Source organism: Notothenia rossii (genome assembly GCF_949606895.1).
Source record: "Notothenia rossii genome assembly, contig: scaffold_433, whole genome shotgun sequence".
Lineage (NCBI taxonomy): Eukaryota > Metazoa > Chordata > Actinopteri > Perciformes > Nototheniidae > Notothenia > Notothenia rossii.
Window position 1 is genome coordinate 4,859 of NW_027639480.1, and position 23,916 is coordinate 28,774.

Here is a 23,916-nt window from a genome sequence, read left to right on the forward strand (position 1 = left end):
TGCTTTACTTTCAGGGAACACATTTATGGTGGTAACACATTTAACAAAGTAACATATTTACCAACACTACACATTTTCTGTGCCACTACATACTTACATTTAAATGTGTGCTGCGTCGGTTCAGCCATTCTCCGCAAGGGTTTTTGAAATTGGTCCGTGCGCAAAGCATTGTGGGGATTTTAAGGACGCGAAGTCTACCCATGTGCAGCCTCAAAATTTCCCCCAAACCAAGGACGCGGCCTCGGTGGAATTCCCAGTATGCTGGAGATTGGAACAGCACTTCGTCGGCACTCGATGACGTAGCATCCTTGAAATATTGGCTTGGAAGCCGGAATCCTCGAGATTAAGAAACGGCCTGGTAGACTTCGCGTCCTTCAAATCCCCACAATTCTTTGCGCACGGACCAATTTCCCCAAATCTGTGGCGGAAAATGTAAGGCGGGGCCTCTCATATGACGCACACCTGCTAGCCTGTTCCACTCTTCGTTTTCCGAATGCCAGGAAGGATTCTTGCCTATCTTCTGAAGGAAGTGACTCGGAAGACATGTGCTACCAAGCAAACGTACTCGCGATTTAGAAACGGCCTCTGTCTCTTACGGTACGTCCACACGGTTCCGTTGCGTGCTTCAACGGAGACGCTTCCCATTCACTTTGAATGGAGTGACGTCAAGCTTTGCCGAAGTGCATTGTGGTTCCGTCGCGTCGCTTTGACTCCGTTGCTCGCTTCGAAAGTTGAGATCAACTTTTCAAATAAATAAATAAGTCATTTGACCATGACTCTCACTGACAGAGTGCCTGAGTGGCTGATGGGAATGAATGGGAGCATGATTGGCAGGAAGAAGGAGTAAACACGCTGCCTTGTCTTCCTGATGTCTGGATGGAATGCCAGTGAACCGGCCTCCGGTCTCTGCCTTCCTCCCCCTTCCTTCCTCCATTTCCTCTCTCTGTTGTTGAGAGCTCCTTGTCTAAAAGACCCCCAATCACTTCACTGCATTTCAGCCCAGTTTGGTGTTGCCAAAGCAAGTTCAACTGTCACAGATATGAGGTATTCAACCAAGAAAAAGGCAGAATACGAGTCCATTTCTTTCAGTTGCACCTACACTAAGACATAGATTGTGTTTTACTTTATAAAATATAACTTGTTCTCATTTTAGAGTGAAATTCAACGTAATGGAAATCCCTTTTCGCCCTTTTTCTCCACCTCCGTCTGAGTGTGCTGACAGAGTCAAAGTGTGGCCGGCACCAGTTTACACAGCTGGGAAGCTAAATTATGACAACACACACACCCAGACACACACAGACACACACACTAAAGATCCCCTTGGTCTGGATCAATAAACAAAACCTCTCTCTCTTTCCCTCATTTTTCCTCCTCACAAAATTCCCAACAGTGGCACAAAAGGAGACATCTCTATTGAACACAGTGATACATGTATAATTGAGAAGAACCTTGTGCTGGTCCATGAAAAAAGACAGAAAAAAACTGTAAAAAGAAGCAATACCAAAGAGACTTGTTATGTTAGGTCTATTATTTGTTTATTTATACTACTTTGCATTGTTTAAACAGCATTTTCCATTTAAGCTGGCTGAGTTGAAGCCTATAACTAACTTACATTTAAAAATGCATCATATAGAGTCCACATTTTGTTTAAATATTATCATTATCTCAAAACAAACGATCTACTTTAGCTGTCAGTTTAATGTAGTGAAACACATCTGGTGGTAAGTGTGGTAAAGTATGAGTAAGAGGATGTTCAAATCTTTCTGAAGTGCTGTCTATGCTTGATTACTCTTCACCATTGAAAACACATAACAACTACAACAAGCCCGATGATTAATTATGTTATAATGACTCAGATTATAAAGGTAAGATATTGTTATATAATTTTGGCTTTTTGACAAATGCTATAATTGAGCTGTCTTTTAGTTCACATTTGCACAACTCCACACTGTCCTCTGCTGGTGACCAAAGGAACACAACACACACAGTTCATTGATAATAAATACATTTCTCCTTATTATAGCTTAATCCTTGACAGGTATTATTGTACAATGTAGAGGATTAGCATGAAAAAACACAAATCAGATTAACAGAATACATATAAAGATTTATATTGTTTTTCCTTTGGCTGTGACAGTTCAACACACACTGGCCTTGCACACACACACACACACACACACACACACACACACACACACACACACACACACACACACACACACACACACACACACACACACACACACACACACACACACACACACACACACACACACACACACACACACACACACACACACACACACACACACACACACACACACACACACACACACACACACACACACACACACACACACACACACACACACACACGTTGACACTGAGCAGTTCCTCATTATCAGTGTGAGGAAGAGAACGGAAGGAGGCAACAGATTTTCTCTGCATCACTGATAGAGAGGGACGGAAAACAGAAAGGAGAAGGAAGAGGCACTGTGGATGTTTCAAAAACAATCTTGACTTTTTCCATATCCTTCTCTTTTTTAATTTAACCACATGCTCACGTGTGTGTTTATGTGTGCATTATGTATGTGTTAGATCCTTCTCTGTGGAAACGATGCAGCGTTACACCAGTTAGTCACCAGCCCTGCTCAGCATCACTGACTCACCCACTTATGCAATGTGTGTCTTTGTTACATGAGGAATCATCAATATTTTTCAGTAACACAAACACATCAACCTGTTCTCGCTTCGATGACTAAGAATCCTGCATTTTGCATGCATTACCATTGCAGATAGGATCATCAGACACAACATGCAAATTGAGCTGATAACATAATGCATTTCTAAACTATAAAAGCCTTCAACAAGCGTTCTTAAAAGCATCTTAATGCTAATGCATGCTCTACCAACCTTGGTCACAAAAGCAGCTCAAATGTTATCATAATAAGAAATAAATGGCCTAAAGCTGGCAGATAAACGCAATGGAGATGTTACTCCATTACGTTTTCAGGGTTTCCTCATTTGATGGTTTCAGATCGTGGGAGTAGCCCTCTACTGGACTCTATGGGCACTCCCCTTGATCTTATCATTCAAGCATTCATCCACTGATACCTCATTCACACCAACGGTGTTTCAGGGCCGGTTTGGAGCTGGAGCTTGAAAAGCACCGGGTTTTCCTCTTCACACCGCAGCGGAGCAGCCTCTTAGCTCCGGAATCCGGTTCATTTCGAGCACCTAAAAATTATCCGGCCAGAGCAAAAGCACCACATACGTCACGCTTACGTCGAGGCGGGGGCAGGGGCAGGGGCGGGATCAACTCCTGAACAACAACAAAAAGCCAGCATTTTATCCAGTTTGTACACAACGATGGAGAAACTTAACAAGCAGCAGTGGTCCACTGAAGAGACCAGCTACCTACTGGGAATCTGGTCTTCTGAAGAGGTACAGAGGAAGCTGGAGCCAATCGGCCATTGTTGTTGTTGTCCGTGTCAGCTGTGAGGGGTTTCCGCGCGGTTTGGCTTTATGAAGCAGGCACGCAAACGGTTACGTCATGACGCAAACAATGACGCAATGACGCAGCACCAGTCGGACTCTGGGCAGTGTGAAAAGAGCCGGAGCTAAACCGAAGAACCGGTTCTGAACCTGAAAAGCTCTAGCACGGAACTTGAACCGGAGTTGCGTTGGTGTGAATGAGGTATTGGACTTCTATAGACGTAGCCGGCCCCGGGGCGGGCCTACCTGAATGCGCGCGCATCTCACCGCATAAAAAGAGGCCTCGCCTCCTGACTGCCATCCCTTTCTCTTCAGCAAGCAAGAGAACAACTGAGTGAAGAGAGACGGATAAAGATGGAGTGTCCCGGTGAGCCCCCCCTGGATGAAAGCCTGGTGGCCTATCTGCTTCTGCAGGCAGCCGAGGCACAGGGGAGAAGGCCCCCGCTGCCGCGTGATCGTAAAATGCTTGAGCATCTGGATAAGATGTAATAATTTCCTTGGGGCTCCCGTTTCCACGGAAGGGCTCTTCGGGTCGATATGCTCGGTCACCCAGCGTTTCAGTCGCCTGGAGGAAGTGAGGGCGCAGCTCAGTCGTATGCTACCGCTGGCTCGCCCTCAGGCCCCTCCTCAAGGGAGAGAGCGCCCGGTGGTGGTAAGTCGGAGAGAGAGAGAGGGGCACCGGTACAGAAACCCCGTGGCTCCCGTTGCGACCTCTGTCTCCGCGGTCTGTCCCGGAGAACCGGCCCAGTACCAGCACTCACGGGGACAGGCTGGCCGAACTCGACGGGCTCCCACTCCGGCTCAGCGAAGGGGTGCTGGGTGGGGTGCACCGTCCCCACTGTGTTGACACAATCGTCTTTTCATGTGAATAAAAGAGATTGAGTCTGAGTGTCTTTTCTTTCCACACACCCACACTGCCACATAATGTTGACCGTACAGATTCCCCACTCGCTGCCCTGGTTGTAACTCCAGTAAAGAAGGCAGCTAGTGGGCATGCGCGGGTGAGAGTGATAATAAACCGCACCATGCGGGTACAGGGACATTATGGCCGGCGTAGCAGGAAACACATAATGCAGAGTGTAAAAACTCCGCTTGATGCATTTCACTGTTTGGGTGAATGCATAATGGCAGAGCACGCCGCGGTGCGTTCAAGGACCTCAGTATAGAGTCGGCCCTTTCTGTGTCGACCCCCCTTGGGCAGAGCTTCCCTTTGCGGGGAGTTTTGCGACGGGACAGGTCACCAGAGAGTACCACAGCTTTATCGCTGGGGCCCCACAGCTGATTGCACATCCCCTAACGCAGTGTTATGGGGAATGAAAGCACAGCTGTGTGTTAACGGAGTGGATGGACAGGACGCTGAGACTTGGTTATTCACTCCAGTTTTGCAGCATCCCTCCTCCGTTCACAGGCATAAGAGAGGCAAAGCTATCATCCCGAGGGGAGATAGGTTTCCCCTCGGCAGAGGTTCAGGCCCTGGTGCAAAAACCGGCAGTGTCTGCTGTGTGCACTCAAGACAGAGAGGAGGGGCACTATTCCCCGTACTTCCTGGTTCCCAAGAAGACAGGCGAAGTCAGGCCCATTCTGGATCTTCGCAGCCTGAATCTCCACATTGCACGCAGAAAATTCCAGATGTTAACTATAAAACAGTTACTGGGACTGGTGCAGCCAGGCGATGGTTTCACAACCATCGACCTGAAGGACGCTTACTTTCATGTCGAGATTGCTCCGAAACACAGAAAGTATTTGCGTTTTGCCTTCCAGGGTGTAGCCTACGAGTACAACAGACTCCCTGTCCCCACGCACGTTCAGCAAATGTGTGGCCACAGCGCTCCAACCAGTGCGCGCCCGTGGCATGAGAGTTTTCTTTATCTGGACGACCTCGTCATGGCCAGGTCCAGGGAACGGGCAATGTTTTACACAGCCCAATTGATCCTACACCAAACCAAGTTGGGTTTTGCGATCAATTGGAAGAAGAGCACCCCCATACCTCACCAACGTGACCACCAAGGCGTTGTATTTGGGAGTGGTACTTGATGCAGGCAGGCTACTGTTGTACCCTTAAAAAGTGAAATAGTGAGTGAGAGAAGCGAAGACATAAAACCACGCAGCTCCCGCCTTCACTCGTCTGAATCGAGCGAGGAAGAGCGCAGTGATCCCTCCCACCGGAACCCCAAGGCATTACCAACAGTTCAACGCACAATCAACCCATACAACAGGATACATCTATCTCTCAGAATTGTCTATTCTTGTCTGTCACACTACGCACCACCCTGTCAGAGAGCAGACAGGCATCCTTGCTTCGGGCAGTTTGCAGACTGGGACAGGGGGCAACAGTGACAGCTTTGACTATCATGCAGACTCTGGGTCTCATGGCAGCTGCTCACGTTGTGGTCCCGCTCGGGTTACTGCATATGCGCCGCCTGCAGAGGTGGTATTCCAGCCTGCGTTTAGATCCCAAGAGGCACAAACGGCATCTGGTGACCATCCCCCCCTCACCCTCAGTGTAGGGCAAACTCCGGTTCTGGGGGTCCCCGGATCACCTCCGGAGGGGGTCTCCACTGGGACGGGTAACCTCCTACATCACAGTGTTCGCGGATGCATCCGGAACAGGATGGGGAGGGACCTGCCTGGGGAGAGCTATATGTGGGCACTGGTCTCTAACAGAAACACGGCACAGCAACCATAGAGCTACAGGCAGTAGTGTTGGTCCTCCAGCATTTCAAACCCTTAATTCGGGGGAGACATGTAATGGTCAGGAGCGACAACAGCACCACAGTGGCATATATCAACAGGCAGGGCTGAGTCCGCTCCACCTCTTTGTTGACCACAGCGGAGAAACTGTGGTTATGGGCTTCAGAGGTGGTGTTATCTCTGAGAGCCCTCCACATTCCGGGTCTGGAGAACAGGGGGGCCAACCTCATGTCGAGGGGCGGACCCCTGCCAGGCAAGTGGGTGCTTCACCCGGAGCTGGTGAAGCAGATCTGGGCCCGGTTCGGGACACCAGAGGTGGATCTGTTCGTCAGCCGGCGCAACAGCCACTGTGCCCTGTGGTTCTCCATGGCCCTGAGCGACGACCCGCCCTTGGGGGTGGACGCGTTTGCACACGAGCCATGGCCAAGGAAGCTGCTTTACGCCTTTCCACCGCTGCGTCTCATTCTCCCTCTTCTGGGGACAGTGGGGCGGGAACGTCTGTCAATCATCCTAGTAGCACCGGATCGCGTCAGGGCTCTGTGGTACTCACAGATGGAGATGGGCCAACCCTGGGCGCTTCCCCAGTTCTGGGGGGCAATGTCTCAAGAGGCAGGTGCAATCGGGGCGTTACCCACTCTGGGCCAACCTCTCCAGGCTTGGCTCCTGAGAGGGACAGGCTAAGACAGGGTGGATTGTCTGATATTGTTATTCAGTCTATCCAGGCTGCTAGAGCGGGATCCACCACAGCCTGTTACAGACCAAAGTGGCTGGGATTCCAGCGATGGTGTGGTGTGGAAAATATAGCCCCTATCTTGTGAGTTGGGATCTATTTTGTCGTACTTACAGTTATTGGTGGACAGAGGGCTTGCTCATTCCACAGTGAAAGTGTATGCAACAGCCATCTCGTCCTGCCATGAGGGATTTGGCGGCAGGTCAGCCTTTTCTCAGCCACTGATGTTGCAGTTTTTACGGGGGGTCAGGAGGCTGCGCCCAGTAGTGCACGCTTCCGCCCCGCAGTGGGACCTGCCGCTGGTGCTCGAGGCTCTGGTCTCAGAACCATTTGAGCTTCTGGAGCTCTCCTCCCTGAAAGCACTGTCGTGGAAGACAGCATTGCTACTTGCCTTAACGTCAGCCAAGAGAGTGTCAGAGTTAACCGCTCTATCGGTGCACCCGAGTTGCTTGGTGATCTGGGGTGACCAGAGCGGGGCGACACTCAGACCGAACACCTCCTTTGTGCCCAAGAGCCTAAGGAGTGCGTTCAGGTCGAGGGCTATTCAGTTGGGGGGCGTTAATCTTCCACCCCATAGTGGGGCTAGGGAGGCTAAATTGCACCTCCTTTGCCACTGTGCGCTAGCATGTTATGTGGAGCGCACAGCTGCCCTTAGATGCACTGAACAGCTGTTTGTGTGCTTCGGGGGAGGGGTGACCGGGAAAGCCCTGTCCAAGAAACGCCTGGCAGGCTGGCTCTGCGAGTGCATTGCACATGCCTATGGACAGGCGGGGAGAGCGTTCCCCACGGGGGTCCGTGCACACTCTACACGAGCTATGGCTGTGTTAACAGCCTTATTTAACGGCGTGAGTTTGGAGGACATATGCACGGCGGCGTCTTGGTCAACGCCAAGCCCCTTCATAAAGTTTTATCTCTTGGACATGTCTGGCTCCTTTTCATCGTCTGTGCTTGCTGGGGCAACGTTGGTATGCACTGGGCCCATAGGGGCGGGAGGACTCTTTCCCCCTGCTTTAGGGCAGGAGGGGGGAGCCCTCCATGTCATAGTCCATACACGCTCTTCACGAGGTGAGCGTGTCTGAGTGTGGGACATGGGGCACTTGCACTCTCCCCGTGCTCCTTAGGGACTCGGGAGAGGTGGTGCATAGTGAGCCCATACAGGTCTGAGGACTCTCTCCGTCCGCCTATGGGCGGAGGGTGGAAGCCCTGAGCGCTGTTTTCTGAACACACCTCCGCGGGGTAAGCGCGTCAGAGTGTGCTCTGTCACCGCAGCCCCAACTTTCTTCACAGTTACGACCGAGGGAGAGGTGAGTGAGGCACAGCGGCTGCTAACCAAAAAGCCGGTCAGAGACAGTGAGATGGAACAGTGTTGTTGTGGGACGACAGTGTGTGTATACATCGGGGCTCCGCCCACTGTACCCATAGAGTCCAGTAGAGGGCCTGTGAGAGATATAACGAGGGGTTACGTATGGTAACCCTCGTTATATAAACACAGGCGGAGCCACGTAACCCCTCGTTTTTGTACTTAGTGTAAAGCTCTTTGAGGCAAATGTGACTTGTGATTTTGACCTCTACAAATAAAACTGTCTGGACTTGACCCCTTTCATCTGCCTTCTTTTTTCCATTGATGACCCTTAGTATATCAAATAGCATGAAAAGGTAAGACATGGAATACCTAAACATAGGCGGCCACTGTTACTGTTATAAGTTACACCTCTGCTTTTTCAAATGTGGTTCAGTTGGTTGATTGAAAGCAGGTGCGCTGGATTCATTTGCCTGATTTGCCTGAGTTTCAAGTGAAACAGTGGCCATTTGTTTTTAAAGCAAGATTTAAAAAGTGTTTGGGATAGATACATCTCTAAATCCATATCATTTTGATCTGGAATTAGCCTCTAATTATGAACGCAGACATGGGCACATTCTTGGAATCGCTCTGTATGCTGGAAGCCTCTAAATATTACAGAAATAGTTTGATTAAAACCACCTGATGTCTTATTGAGGATCACAAAATTGATTTTGCCAGTTAGATTATCACATGTGGTAATAGTGATCTAAATGAGTTTGTTAGGGACTCGTTCCCAATATCACTATACATGAAAGAGGAATGGTTAAGTGTTGCGTGGAGTAAATGCAATATAAAAATAATCGCACAAGTCGAGACTGCTGCAGCCTTTTTTGGGTCATCTCTTTTGTTCTGCGGTCGATGCTTGTCTTGAGAGACGGTTTTGATATTGTATCATCTTGTGGCTTTTGAGAATATTAATCATGAGACTTTTGTGCCTGAATATTAATATTAAGGGCACTTTGAGGTTTCTCTACATGTAGGGTGGGTCCGCTCCAGGCGCAGCAGTCTGAAGGCAGAGTTTGGCTTCCTGTGTGCCAGCCTGCCTCGGCCATCTGCTGATGTGTGAAGCTGTCGACTGAAGCAGGGGCTCAGCGGACCTTTGGCCTTGAACAAGTGGAGTGGCACAGACCCCTCGGACTGTTTTACTCTCCCTTCCTGCTGTCACAATCACTGTTTCAATTCAATTTAAACTAGTTTAGTTTCAAAGTATCACAGGCCTTAGATATTTGCCTCTGATCTTATCACATTTTACATGAAACAAGCAAGTCTTCTTTTGCCAGCTGCTGAGATTGGTTGGTCAAATGAGAACTTTCAGGCCCACTGAAGCGTACTGCAGAAAGTGTTGAAAATCTCTCATACGTTCCTATAAATCTTCAGATATATTGTATAACCATTCTCAAAGTTTGTTGTCAAAGTTATGTTATGGCTGTTTTATATTATTGCAGTGCTTAGTTCAAAGCTCATTATGAAATGCACCTTGAACTGTACAACGACATAATGAAATACTTACAATAAAGTAAGTTGCTATAATAAATGCAACTTTATGCTGTGATGCGAGTAGAAAAGGAGGAGGAAGAGGGAGTACAATACCTTATTTGACAAATATTGTTTTTTTATGGAAGCATGTGTATGAGCTAAGAAGTATTTGTGTAAGTAAAATACAAAAAAGATATTGAAATACAGTTTTTTGCTTTTTCCTTTAAAACATGTATTTATATTCCAATTACCCTTAATATACCCTAACATGTATTATATAATCAGATATACCTATGATGCAGAGGCTGTTCAATATGGGTGTCGGTCCACTCATGACCAGCAGATGGCAGCACGATACCTCTTTTGACGATACAACGTTTTTTATTTTATTATTTTTTTTAGGACAGTGTTTTGAGGTCAGTGTTGCAGGATGCAAGGTGAGCAGTACTGCAATGTTTTGATCCGATCAAACATGTTTTCTCTCACATCTCAACCAAACTTTTAAAATAGTTTTCAAATATGTGTTTAGGTTGGTGAGTTTTTAGGGTTTTATGTTAATGTTGAGTGTTTTAGGTTGTAATTGTTACTATATAATGGATGAACTATTTCCAATTAGATAAGATAGTAAACATATCCTTTAAATATCATCTGCTTAGTGACGGGGACCCTACTGGCAAGCTTCAGATGGGTTAACAGGGTGCCCCATTTCACATTATGTCCTTTCTGTCTTTTGATTGTACTGTAATAATCTGAATTCAAAGCATATTACAATTTAAATAGATCTCCCTTGCAACCAATAATACTCTTCACCCTTCTTCCATTTCTCTCTTTTACCTCACCCCATCACGTATTACCACCACCCATACTCTGGGGACCCCCCCCCCTTTCTGTCAGATCCCACAGCAGACAGGAACTATAAAACAGTGAGCAGATTTTCCCTCAGCCAGTGACAGCAGGCGGCGAAACACCTACTGTGAGTCCTTAACCTGATCACCGTTCAAACCTCACATTTATTGGAGAGCCTTTCATGTTTTACAAGATTTTGTCAAAGTAAACGAGGCTAAGGGGGGTATTAGGTCGTGTGAACAGTTGCAGGTCAAGGTTACTGTTCAACTCAAACAAAAATATACAGTATCTAATGAAATTCCTCTGAGATAAAGAGAGCTGCCTGTTTTGTCTATGTCCAACTTCTTTGCAATGCCATATATCGGATGATACTCTAGATTGTGTCACTTCACGCAGCTGAGTGAGGGAGTAACAGAGAAGATGTTTTATTAGTTCAGTCCGAAACCACAACTAAATTAATAACAGCCCGTGTCAAGGACATGAATAATTCAATAATCCAAAATTATTTAACACATACATTCTGAAAGCAGGGGGCCTGAAGTGCACAATATTGCATGTCATACATCCTGCAGGCTACGTGTAATGTAAGGATGAAGATTGCTAACTATCAGGACCAGCCCGCTGTGCAAGGGAAATATCAGACAGAAACAGAGTTTAATACCATCCATTAGAGAGAGAGAGAGAGAGAGAGAGAGAGAGAGAGAAAGAGAGAGAGAGAGAGAGAGAGACATGACATCATGCAGTGACACTCTTGGGTCCAGTATGTCAGCTTCCCTCATCCCACACATGTTCTCTTTGGTAAACTCATGCATTATGTCCACGTGCACACACACACACACACACACACACACACACACACACACACACACACACACACACACACACACACACACACACACACACACACACACACACACACACACACACACACACACACACACACACACACACACACACACACACACACACACACACACACACACACACACACACACACACACTTTTTTCAGACAGCTTTAAGATTCCTTTATTCTTCAGCTGCCCATTAAAAAAAAACATTTGTTCTTTTTAAATAACAATGATCTTTGTTAAAAAACATTATAATTGATTTGCGAGAGTTTTTTTCTGTCGTTTACATCCTGCATATAACGTTAGCTGTCTTCCATGTGTTGCTTAAGGTTTCCCGGGTCATAAATGTCTCCACATGCCCAGAGGAGGCAAGTGGAGAATAAATAAAGCTTTTTGTCGGAGGCCTGCTGGCCGTCGTCCCAGAATCTCCTCTTCTTCTCCTGCTCCTCAGTGTCCCTTCATCGGGCCGCAGAGCAGATTGACATCTTCACTCTGCTTTATCCACCAGTCTGTGTGTGTGTGTTTGAATTCATGTACAGTATGTCAGCTTGCAGTTCAAGCGTCTTTTCAAGTGTGTGTGACAAGTGAAATTCACTGTGTGTACACGGCGTAGTAAACACGAGTCTTTCTCTCTGAGTCTGTGTATCAGAGTTCGTCTCGGGATGCTCGGGCTGCGGGGGGGGGCATGTCTCCGCTGACGCTGTTCTGAGCCATGGCCTCGATGTTGCCCTGCTGGGCCGTCTTGAGGGCGTGCTGCCGGTCCCAGTCTGTTTCCACTGCCTCGTCGTCCCAGATGGTGGAGGTCTCCGTGTCGCTGAAGTAGCCCGGCTCTCCGGTGTAGTGCGTGGGGTAGATGAGCAGCGGCTCCACGGAGAAAGCCTTCAGGTCCCGAGGCTCGAAGTGAGTCATGAACGCAGTGCTGATGAGGAGGGAAAACATAGAGATGTTATGGACACTGGAAGCAAGTTCATGGAGAATATATCATTATCAAAGATTCAAAGGGTTTATTGTCATATGCAAAAAAGCTACTAGTAACTAGTAGTTGGCAGGGACAATCACAACTCCAGGGATCAGCCAACAGTGGAACACACAATATACTTAAGACAAAAAGAAGTAAAAAGTGCAATAAAAGTAGTGCAAGTGATACAATTAAGCAAGTAAAATGCAGGAAGTAGTAAGCAAGTATCTGCTTAGTAAAGTACACAATATTTTGGAATGATTTAGTAGTTATGGTTAGGTTGGTTTGTTTTTAGGGTCTTTGGTTAGTGTTAGTTGTTTTGAAATGTGTAATTGTTATAATACATCTCAACTCTTTCCAATTGGACATGTTCGTAAACATTCTATTTAAATACTCTGTTGACTGTCTGTTGCACTATTCTCAAGCTTCAGAAACCTCCTTAGGGTGTCACATTTCACGTATTTAACTTCTGTTTTAAGATTGGATTTGAATTTGCAACATTGGCATTTAAGTTAAGCCAACCGAAGGATGTTTCAATTCAAATAGATCTCTTTTGTGCCCAATAATCCTCTTCACCCTTCTTCCATTTTCCCTCTCATCTACATCTCCATCACCTAGAGCTGCCACCTATACTCCAGCTCTCACACCCCCTTCTCTATCCTTTCTGTCAGATAAAACAGTGAGCAGAATTTCACTCACTATCTGCTTAGTCAAAGTACATATTACATATTACAAAATATCATAAAATGCAGCTTCATGTCATCCTAATATCACCCTATACGTCTTTGGGAGCCTGCAGCAGGAACGGGTGGAATGAGGATTGTTTGGGTGTTTCAGGTCAGCTCCCCCTGTCCATTCGCATGCTAACGGCCTGTCAGCACTCCATGAGGACAGTGAAACCCTACACCTTTATTCGCTCACACACACTTTTTACACACAGGTGTTTTCAATGGGTCATATTTTTGTCTTGCTTCTGTTTATGTGCCATTTAGTTAAGTAACAAAAAAGGGAGAGGGGCGCTTTACTGAATCTCTCCGCCCAGCCTGCAACCCCCTTAAAACAACACATTTGACATAATTACCACCATTTTAACATGGCACATAATCCCCTGCTGTTGATTAATGTAACATACAACACATTTTACATATTTTCCCCAGCCACCTTTCCACCTTTCTGTCCATTTCCCCATTTCTTTCACTTTGGAACAAACTCACCTTCTCTCACTGATGGATACACACACACTGTGTTTACCTAGTAATCTATACACTGCACACACATCTCTATGTATTCACACACACACACACACACACACACACACACACACACACACACACACACACACACACACACACACACACACACACACACACACACACACACACACACACACACACACACACACACACACACACACACACACACACACACACACACACACACACACACACACACACACACACACACACACACACACACACACACACACACACACACACACACACACACACACACACCATCTCTACCCCAACCCTACTGCCAGGCCTCTATCAATGGGAATCCTGTCCCCTTCTCCAACCAGCAGGAAGAGCCGTGCTGGCCCACATTCCTCAAAGGGAGAGTAGGAAGGGGGAGGAGAAATGGGTGACAGAGGAAAGGGGAAGGTGTGCAAAAAAGTAAAGGTCTGTTAATTAAGGGGGAATGTTAAAGAAGTAAAAGAGAATAAGAAATTAATAATGACAGGCGAGACAGATAGCTGATTTAAAGGATGAAACATGGAATGATGTTGAGGTGAAGATGGAGCAGGGCATGTGAGGAATCCCCGAAGAAAAAAGAAAGAGAAAAGCCGGCATTGTGTGTCCTGCGCAGGGTCCTGTACCCACTGAACCCCAAGAACAATCCAAGCCCTGTGTGTGAGGCAGCACAGAAAAAAGGGAGTTAAAGAAAAAAGGGAGAAAGAGGAACATAATCGGGGGGAAGGAAGGAAGGAAGAAAGTGGAGACATATAGGGAGCATAAATTGGAGTTGAACTGGACGGAGGTTGTGGTCGACCACACGAGAACAAACTAGAAAATTACACACTATCCAACTGTCTAAAATGTCTCCAAGAAACTGTTTGTGTCTATGTTGAGATAATTACTCTATAGTAAGTCCTGCAGTTGTTATGAGCACGGCTTTCGCCCTCGAGTCTGTTTTTGTGCATGCAATGGATCAATGGACTGTGCTCTTTAAATACAGCTTTCACTTTAGCATCTTAATGTTTATTCTTAATGTAGACTGCTTGAGCTATTCTTATTCAGGAGCGTACCTGTAATCATGTATTTGTGGTTCACAGTAAATATTTCTGTTCAAACCCTCTAAAAAGGTCTTTGTCTGTTAGTCATTATACAGCAATACTTCTTTTAGTAGCCTCTGTGGTTTTTATGCAGTACATGCCTCAAATAAAGCTCCCTGTCTGTGTGTATTGTTCTTCATGTTGTGTTGTGCACGTATGCAGCACTGTCATTTGAAATCAAAGTAAAGACTGACTTTGGGTGTTTGTTGAACATGACAGGGAGGTACTCGTCGACAGGCAGCATCTTCGACAAGGGTTTAGCATCCAGTAACTTCTTGGCTCCTTGCAGTGAGAGCGCGTAGCCAAGCGTCCAATAGGAGTAGTCGGCCTTCACCAGGTTGTTCACGCCGTCCACAGACTGCTCCGGCTGCTGCACCTGCATACGCTTACGGCCCACGTAGCTGGAGAGGACGGAGAGAAAGAGTGTGTTTAGATTTAAGGCGAGACACTACATGCACTGATCAATGTTCATTAATTTGCCAAACGTTAGCATGGGATTATGCCTTTTTGCATATGTAATCATATCATTTTGGAATACTTGTAGTACCAAAAATATCTGTCCTATTGTAATTAATCAGCAGTGAAAGTGTCTATTAGTTCATTGTGTTATCCTGTTCACCTGTAGTGTCTTGCAAAAGGTATGGGATTTTCCATTACATATCCTTATAGCTTGTTTCTCAAAAACCAGAATGTTTGAACATCAGAAATAATATAAAATCCTGAGACTATATGTCCACAAAATTAAAGGTCCCCTATTATACTGTTTTTCATCAATATATTCCAGGTCTCAGATACAAAACATGTCTCTGAAGTGTTTGGCTCCAAACACCAAACAGATCATTGCAGCATTACCCATAATCCCTTCTGTTTCAGCCCTGTTTCCAAAGTGCTGATTCTCTGTTTGTTACTTTAGATGAAAATAAGGAGCCCCTCCCCACGCCCCTCTGAGAGAGATCTGGTTAAAAAGAACACAATGGTGCTCTAGGAGGAGATTCAGGTGATAAGGTGGGGGGGGGTTACCTTGGTTGGTGATTGGCTAATGGTTACACAAGCCAAAACATCGTTATGACATCATAAAGTGGCCAAAATCTGATCAGCTCATTTTCAGATAGGTTTTTATATAAATGGATCAGGACAAAAAGAGAGAACATCTTTGTTCCTGAAACTTTCAGAGTTTCTTTACACCGAGGGGACACATGGTTATGTATAAAAGAGAGGAACATTAACCCCTTTAAATAAGAACTTTCAAATCTAGATTTATGTACAAAGAAAAACTTTAAATCTGAAAACAATTATAGTTTAAATGTAAGTTAGCAACAGGGAAAGTTTAATGTAGATATAGATTAGTTAATAATTAATAATTAGATAATTTCATACCTTTTTCACGTGTAACATTTGAAGGAAACAAAGTGTGTGTGTGTGTGTGTGTGTGTGTGTGTGTGTGTGTGTGTGTGTGTGTGTGTGTGTGTGTGTGTGTGTGTGTGTGTGTGTGTGTGTGTGTGTGTGTGTGTGTGTGTGTGTGTGTGTGTGTGTGTGTGTGTGTGTGTGTGTGTGTGTGTGTGTGTGTCTTACATGAGGTCCCAGTCCAGCTGAGTTTTGTCTACGTCATCCATGATGGACTGGATTCGTCGTTTAAATCTAGGTTCAAACCTCACATCGTCCTCTAAAACAAGAACTTTTGGGATGCCATTCTCCACCACCTGATGGACAAAAACACGCACATGATAAAGTAAAAATACAATTAAAACAGCTGACGTTCTGCCAGCTGTGCAGATTGTCCCTTGTTCTACAGTACTTTTGTGATGATTGTGCTGACAGTCTCTTTATTGAACTACACAGCCCTTCTACATTAGGGTATTTACCTGCTTCCATATAGAGTAATGGCTGAGGAAGCACCCGATCTCCCCTCTGGTCAGGACTCGACCAGAGTAAGGGTCTTTGTATCCCGGCATCATCTCTATTCCTAGCGCCTGAAGCTGGGATGAATTGAGAGCCCTTATAGACACAGAGAAGGGAAATGAATGAGTAGTAGCAGTTGAAAAAGTGAAGTATTTCTTCACTTGTTATTATGTCATCATCCAAAACAGTGTCACAGCCAAAACACAACAAAGTCAAACTCAGCAAGCTGGAACAAGCATTACATTTTGTCAGACAAACAAAGGCTGGAAAAAGGATTAGGACATTCTCAGCGGTGGATTAAAGTAAAGTGCCAAGTAGGGAAAGTAAGGCAAGCCTATTGCTACAAACACCAAAGCTGTGTTTAGAGAGGACGTTTGGGTATGGATGTCAGAGGAAGTAACAACAGACGCGTCACAGAAAAGTGGGACATCTCTTAACTGATGTTCAGTGAGTACATAATCTTACTTTTGTTCTGCAGACTAAACCAAAAAACTAAAACACTAAATTGCAGAGATTGTAAGGATGATTTTTTTCTGGATTCAACAGACTTCAGGTCAGTTCATCACGTACGTGCAGGGCTGTGTGTTTGTGACCTACTTGCCGTCCACTGCTTCTTCCAGCACGGTGTGTAAACCCAGCGAAGACATTGTTTTCAACATCCTGGTTCTTCTGTCCAGCCGGCGCTTCAGGTTAACCAGGATAATCTAAACATTTATCAGGAAAAATGGAGACATGATCATGAGTTTGAGGTTAAAGCAAGGGCAAAAGAAGAAAAACAACACTTGGAAACACAAGAAAGGAAAAAAACAGCTTCCAAAACAGGAAGTCGGAGTTGCTGATTAACAGAAAAATATACAGAAAAACAGAAGTTCCCCCAGGCAGAGCCAACACACTTGCTGGAGCTATTCATTGACTTGTTATATTAAATAAATTGATCTTCATTCAAAGTTAGAATTGAAGTTGATTGTAGTAGTTGTTTATACCTTTATTTAACCACTTAAAACCATTTTCCTTTGTATGTGGGTGTATGTTTGTATGGCTGTGCAAATGGACAAACAAAAACAATTAATGCCTGGACAATGGACTACATCCAGTGTAAGATTCGCTATCTGGTGCCTCTGCAGTAGTTGTATTTAGAGTTGTGTGTATTATTTGTTTGTCTGTGATTTAAGGACAAATAGACAATTGCACAACACTGCTTTTAACTCACTTTATCAAAGCCCATGGTGTCCTGTGGCGACGGCTGAGAGTGCAGGTACTCAGAGGGCTCAATGTCGTGGTCAACTGTTCACAGAGAGAGGAGAGAAGCAAAAGGTTAAAACAGCAAAAACAGGATTAGAAAATAAGTACATTTCCTCCGGATTAGGGTGGTTTATTTAATCTGCTTTTCTAAAAATCTGAGAGGACAGGGGAGCCAAAAGAGTGGGAAAGTGAGGGCTGGGGATGAGAGTTGAATAAAAAGAGAGAGAGAGAGAGAAAGAGCAGGAGGCAGAGAGATAATATGAAGGACGGGGATTAAAGCAGAGAGAGTTGACAGGATGTAATCTGGAAGGGTCGCAGAGATCAAGAAGAACAAGAAACAAACCTGAGCGGGGAAGTCATCGTGGAGTGACATAACTAGGTCACAACAGCTGGAAAGTGTGTGTGTGTGTGTGTGTGTGTGTGTGTGTGTGTGTGTGTGTGTGTGTGTGTGTGTGTGTGTGTGTGTGTGTGTGTGTGTGTGTGTGTGTGTGTGTGTGTGTGTGTGTGTGTGTGTGTGTGTGTGTGTGTGTGTGTGTGTGTGTGTGTGTGTGTGTGTGTGTGTGTGTGTGTGTGTGTGTGTGTGTGTGTGTGTGTGTGTGTGTACTTGCTCAAAGCCTCCGTGATGGTGTGTATGAAACTCTCGGTCTCATCCTCCACACTCTGCTGTGCTTTGAGAGGGACGGGCAGCAGACCGTAGTGTTCTCTGTTACACACATACATCTGCACGCCTGCAAAACACACACATGTATACATTGTCCTGTAAATAAAACCCTTTGACCCAAACATTCAAATAAACATGCAAATGAGACCACCCCCCATGTGTAATATCTTGTCCCCTATGCGCTAGTGTCACACTAAAGCCTACATGCTTTTCAAGAAAATAAACACTGCCGCATATAATCAAATGCTTGATGTTACTTCAAAGCATACATATATTTGCATCTCATATCCCTTTTGAGGTATATAGAACACATTGCATTGGGTGATTTGTGAACGGAGGAAAATGAATCGTGCAGGCTTCACACGAGACATTTGGGATTAATTAAATATTTTTTATCATTTATAAGTGTGTTGCAATAACTTTCATTATGTAAGAGGTGTCAAAAAGTGAATATACTGCATTTATTCCATTGTAAGAAATATCCATTAGGTTTTTGTAAACTTTAAATTGGGTTGTTTCATGTTTTGTTTGAATGAAAATGACTTTAATTGGAATTGAAATGTTCATTATTTTTTACATCTGTAAATGTTTTCGGCAAAGTAAGTATGATATTAAAGTGACTTGTTAAACACAGTGAATTAGAGTACTGAAATTAACCAATATAAGCTATAAGCTATTGGTTGAAGACAAAGAAAGGCTGTAATGTGTTGACTTGAGAGATGATTATTAATGCTTACCAGTCATTTGTAGACAGACCGCATTCAAAAGTAAAATATTCCCACTTTAATGCTGCATAATTACGTGTACTTTTATGTATTGAATGTACTTGGAGAGAAGTAAGAAACTCTGCCTCAGTTTCTTTGAGGGTCTTTGTTTGTGTAAATCTGTTTCTGTTTCTGTGGATCCTTTAATGGCTGTACTTTTTTAGTTTGCAGGGGAAAGTCACACACTGTGGAAAGATTTATGGTTGTGTTTGCTCCCTATGGATGATTACTCATGTCAAACATGGTCATCTACAAACATTTGTATTGTTGCACACTTACAGATAAACACATGGTTTCATTTTCCTCCGCTTTAACTCATCTGCATAGTCTGCACATGTGCATTACACAAAATAAAAAAAGCCCTGAGCAGTACACCCATGCAAATTAAAGGTTGGAATACACCTCTAATTCATTCATTCATTAAAGGTGGGGTAGGTAATTTTGGAGAAACCAGATCGAGTGCGCTAGAATTAGTAAATACACAGCCGGAAAAAATCTGCCACTTCCTTACAGAGCCCCTCCTCCAACACACACGAACGCGCACATGACCAATGAGGGCACGAGATAGGTTTGTGCACAGATGGAAGGCTGACAGGCAGGTAGGCCATCCAGTTATTTTAGCCGGGCCGGTGAAAATGATTGGTCTTGCTTTTTACAGCACTACGGCTTCCATAGATGAATTTTTTTATGGATTTTTTGTCAAAGCACTTCAGATATTCATTGCTATCGGGATGTTAAGAGCATTCCATGGAATATAACAAAAAGTGTATCTCGAGCCGGTTTCTCAAACTTACCTACCCCACCTTTAAGTCAATGACAGCCTTCAGTTCATCAAAGTCAAGCTGTCATGTGGTATTTGGAAGTTTGTTGTGAGTTTTCAAACGGACCTGATTGACGAGCAGAGAAAGCGAACACCATGATGTCATCAAACGCCCAGCTGTAGTCGGGGTGGGGGGGGTAGAAAATCAGATCCTTGCTGGACTCACGACGCAGGTCTATTAGGAAGGTGCTGTGCACCATGGGAACAGCGTAGCAGCCGAGACGCTTCCACTCCCTGATAGGCTGGTAGTCCGGGGTCCGCTTGTAGTATCCCTGAGAGGAGACATTTTATTTTATTTCTCATATTTTCTGTAGTTAATTGTTTGAAAATGTGTATTTCTTGTAAACAGTTATTTTTATAATTGAATTTTACAATAGTTTTAAAATAGATTTATATAATGGTTCTTTTGATCATTGATGAATTCATGTATTTATGTCAGCTAGCAAAGGTGGGGCTAATTTAAATCACTATATATATATATATATATATATATATATACTGCTGTAGGATATCGTCAACCATAATAACTCATTATAGTTATTAAATAGTTGATTTTTGTTCTTGCATCAACCAATATTATGAACCTTTAAAGTAACTAAAGCTGTCAGATGAATGTAGTGGATTAAAAAATTAAATATTGGCAGCCGAAATCTAGTGGAATAGAAGTATAAAGTAGCATAAATGGAAAGAAATCAGTTAAAGTACCTCAAAGTATTACCTAACTAGAAGTTGAGTAGATGTACTTTGTTACACTCCACCACTCAACAGCTGCAGTAGTGTTCAAAAGATTAAAATTCAAAGGTTGTATTGGCCTATGCACAGAGCTACAGTGTAGAAATGGCAATGAAATTCTTCTGACCTGACCTCCAACAATGCAATGTGTAGTAAAATACAAAATAAAAAGTAGTGCAAAAAGTCTATATACATGTAAACTGTACCTGTGGGGTGATGCCGCACCAGAAGTTGGAGTAGAGCGAGCGAGACTCCAACATGGGGGCAACCAGCGTCAGCTTTTCAGCCATCATCAGGTTCAGCACATGGGGGTTTGTCAACAGGTTGTCACTGTCTACAAACTGGAGAGGGGAGAGGGTATTAGTGTACAACTCATATCCAACACATCTGAAAAAACACTTGGTATCTAATGATATCATGCTACACAATCACTGACTCCTTCATCAGCTGTTTGACTATGAGCTGATTAGTAATGTTCCACCAAATTTTTATTTTTTAAAAGTAAAGTGTATGTGACCACAAAACATTACATTTTTGTTAGAAATTGCTGTTGTTATTAAATATACAAATCTTTAGACCCTCACGAGTGGGGTATAACATCATAGGACAAAACCAAATTCAAACCCCGCCACCGCAAACAAACCCCCTTTTCAGAACATCTATTCGGCGTGTATATTTGAAAAGGTTTGTGTTTGTTGCAATATAGTCTGTTAATTCATTATATGTAATGTCATTTTTAAGTTATATACCCAGGATGTAAATCGCATTGTTGACTATTTTATAAATAAAAACAGCATCTAAGACTTACGAGTATGTAGTCAGCCCATCGTTCCCTGGCAGCCTTCAGCGCCGCCTGCCTCAGCTTCATCACATGGTTGAACCGTGACGGAGGCCAATGCTTCGGACCCCACTCATCTGTGTATGATCTGATGAGGATGTCAGAATGTTACTAATTATGTGAGATCAAATCCAGGACATGTTTGAAGTGCTGTGAACATTTGCTTATTAAAGTTGGAAGCTGTGACTCACTTCGGCTCGTCCATCGGTCGCCACTCCACGTAGTGATAGACACCCTGGGCTCTTTTCAGCCATTCTTTCAACATTGAAGTAGTGTTGTCCACATTATGGTCTGTTGCTGCCCTGAAACACCAAAGCAGAAAAGGCAGGACATAAATGAAATGAAGTGAACTCTTCAAACTACAATGCTGCCTGTTACACGCATCTGCTAAACACATGCGATGTTAACAGCTAACCGTGCGAAGAAACAAACATCTTTGCATGTCAGGGCTGTTTTCAGGGATAAGACACTAAGGAAATGAGAGCATGTGAAGCTGAACGCTGCACACTGTCATTAGCTTGAGGGAAGAGGTGGTGACACTCGGCGACATGACATTCAGATAGCATGTTGTAGTGGCAATTTCTTATGTTACCTTATATGCTAAAACCAAATGCTTCTAAAAGCATTGTCTGCATATGTGCTGTTTCCTCTGCATACTCTAATGAGGGTTATTATTCTCAAGCGCTTCAAGGCCACAGAGCTGATTTGGCAGACTATGTTGAAACTACTCCTCTTCCCACTAAGTTTGAACTTCCATATGCTGATAACCTTTATACTTTCTATAGCTCAAGGACACAGGTGTCTAATAGCGATATGAGACATCCGTGTGAAAGCAGATTTCTGAGGCGTTCTGCCATGCTACACAAAACTCTGTCTGCCCGCCCTATCTTGTATATAAGCTTTGCTATTAATATCCACGACAATGTCTGTCCTTCCACATTCGTCCAATTACTCACTGATGTCACAAAAATCAGCCTTAGCACATACCAAGCTTCCTTTCTGCCGTATCAACTGCACTGCCCCTGGGAGCACAGACAGTCTGGGGAGTGCAGACAGAGGCTGCTCTGGATAAAAATGTATTCAAGACAGGTGTGCCAGACAGAGCTGTAGAGACGGGCTCAAAAATAACTGAAGGTACCGTATATTTCCCTAAGTCTAAGCAACTTGACACAGACAAATTGCACAGGCAACACATGCAGAGACTCGCACACTCACACGCAAATGATGTCAGTGTAAAAGTTAGCACTGTTGCAACTGCTTATTTGTCACTCCTATGGTTTGCACTCTGTTGCTGTTTCTTCACAGAGATTTCCACTTCAGCTCCAAGGGCTGACTCAGAGAACACACTGTGACTACTGTATGTGTGGTTAAGAGAGTGTGTGTGTGTGTGTGTGTGTGTGTGTGTGTGTGTGTGTGTGTGTGTGTGTGTGTGTGTGTGTGTGTGTGTGTGTGTGTGTGTGTGTGTGTGTGTGTGTGTGTGTGTGTGTGTGTGTGTGTAACTGTATCGCTGTGCACCTATCAATTCAACATGGGTTTTAGAAAAGTAAATATACCTGTCTTTGCATTTAAATTGCCCTTTAAAGACGAAAGGTCAACAGAATGTGAGAGATACACTTGGAGTTTACCACGGCTTGCTGTAATATTCCATCGCTGTACTCACTCCAAAATCACGCCCAATTATAGTTAGCATGGCTGGACACAGTCTTTTTTTACCCACATTTAGCACAAATAGCAATACAGAAACACCTGTTATTATGCACAAATATGCTTATGTTAATACACACAAACTCAAACACAAACATGCACAGTCTTGCTCTGCACACATGGATTAGTCAAAATGAGGCGGGGTACCCTTAGGTTTGGAATTTCAGACAGACTGAAATCTCATCACACATAGCTATCAGCTGGAGAGGGATCTGAGCCAGAAGGAGAAACAGCACTCAATAATTTTAATAATGTGTGTGTGGTTGTGCATGCCCATACTTGCAAACAGGTGACATAGCGATGTTCATTTTTTTTGTGTCCTTGGAATGTTGTTTTTACAGCGGTGACCGGTAATTTATCTGTTGCACAAGTGGTAGTTTGACATTTTAAATGTATCTGTTTCTGTGTGAGTAAAAACACAAACAAATGTGAATACAAGCATGTGCATGTGTGTTTTAGTGCATAACTGCCCATGTGAGTAATAAAGGAGGAGGTTCCCCCCTAAAGACTGGATGTTTTTTTATTTATTGTGGGATA

General features: G+C 44.3%; 1 protein-coding gene across 1 annotated transcript; it reads right to left on the minus strand.

Annotated features, from left to right (window-relative positions):
• Positions 1 to 10,981: 10,981 nt before the first annotated feature.
• On the minus strand, positions 10,982 to 22,780 carry colgalt2b (collagen beta(1-O)galactosyltransferase 2b). Its single transcript, XM_079696143.1, has 12 exons — positions 22,663 to 22,780; positions 21,867 to 21,977; positions 21,646 to 21,763; positions 21,044 to 21,178; positions 20,173 to 20,377; positions 18,469 to 18,588; positions 17,829 to 17,902; positions 17,216 to 17,322; positions 16,582 to 16,714; positions 16,292 to 16,419; positions 14,914 to 15,120; positions 10,982 to 12,348 (listed from the first exon to the last, which is right to left on the minus strand). The coding sequence occupies exons 2-12, from the start codon at positions 21,938 to 21,940 to the stop codon at positions 12,075 to 12,077; spliced, it is 1,575 nt and encodes a 524-aa protein (XP_079552269.1). The 5' UTR covers positions 21,941 to 21,977; positions 22,663 to 22,780; the 3' UTR covers positions 10,982 to 12,074.
• Between the last annotated feature and the right edge of the window lie 1,136 nt (positions 22,781 to 23,916).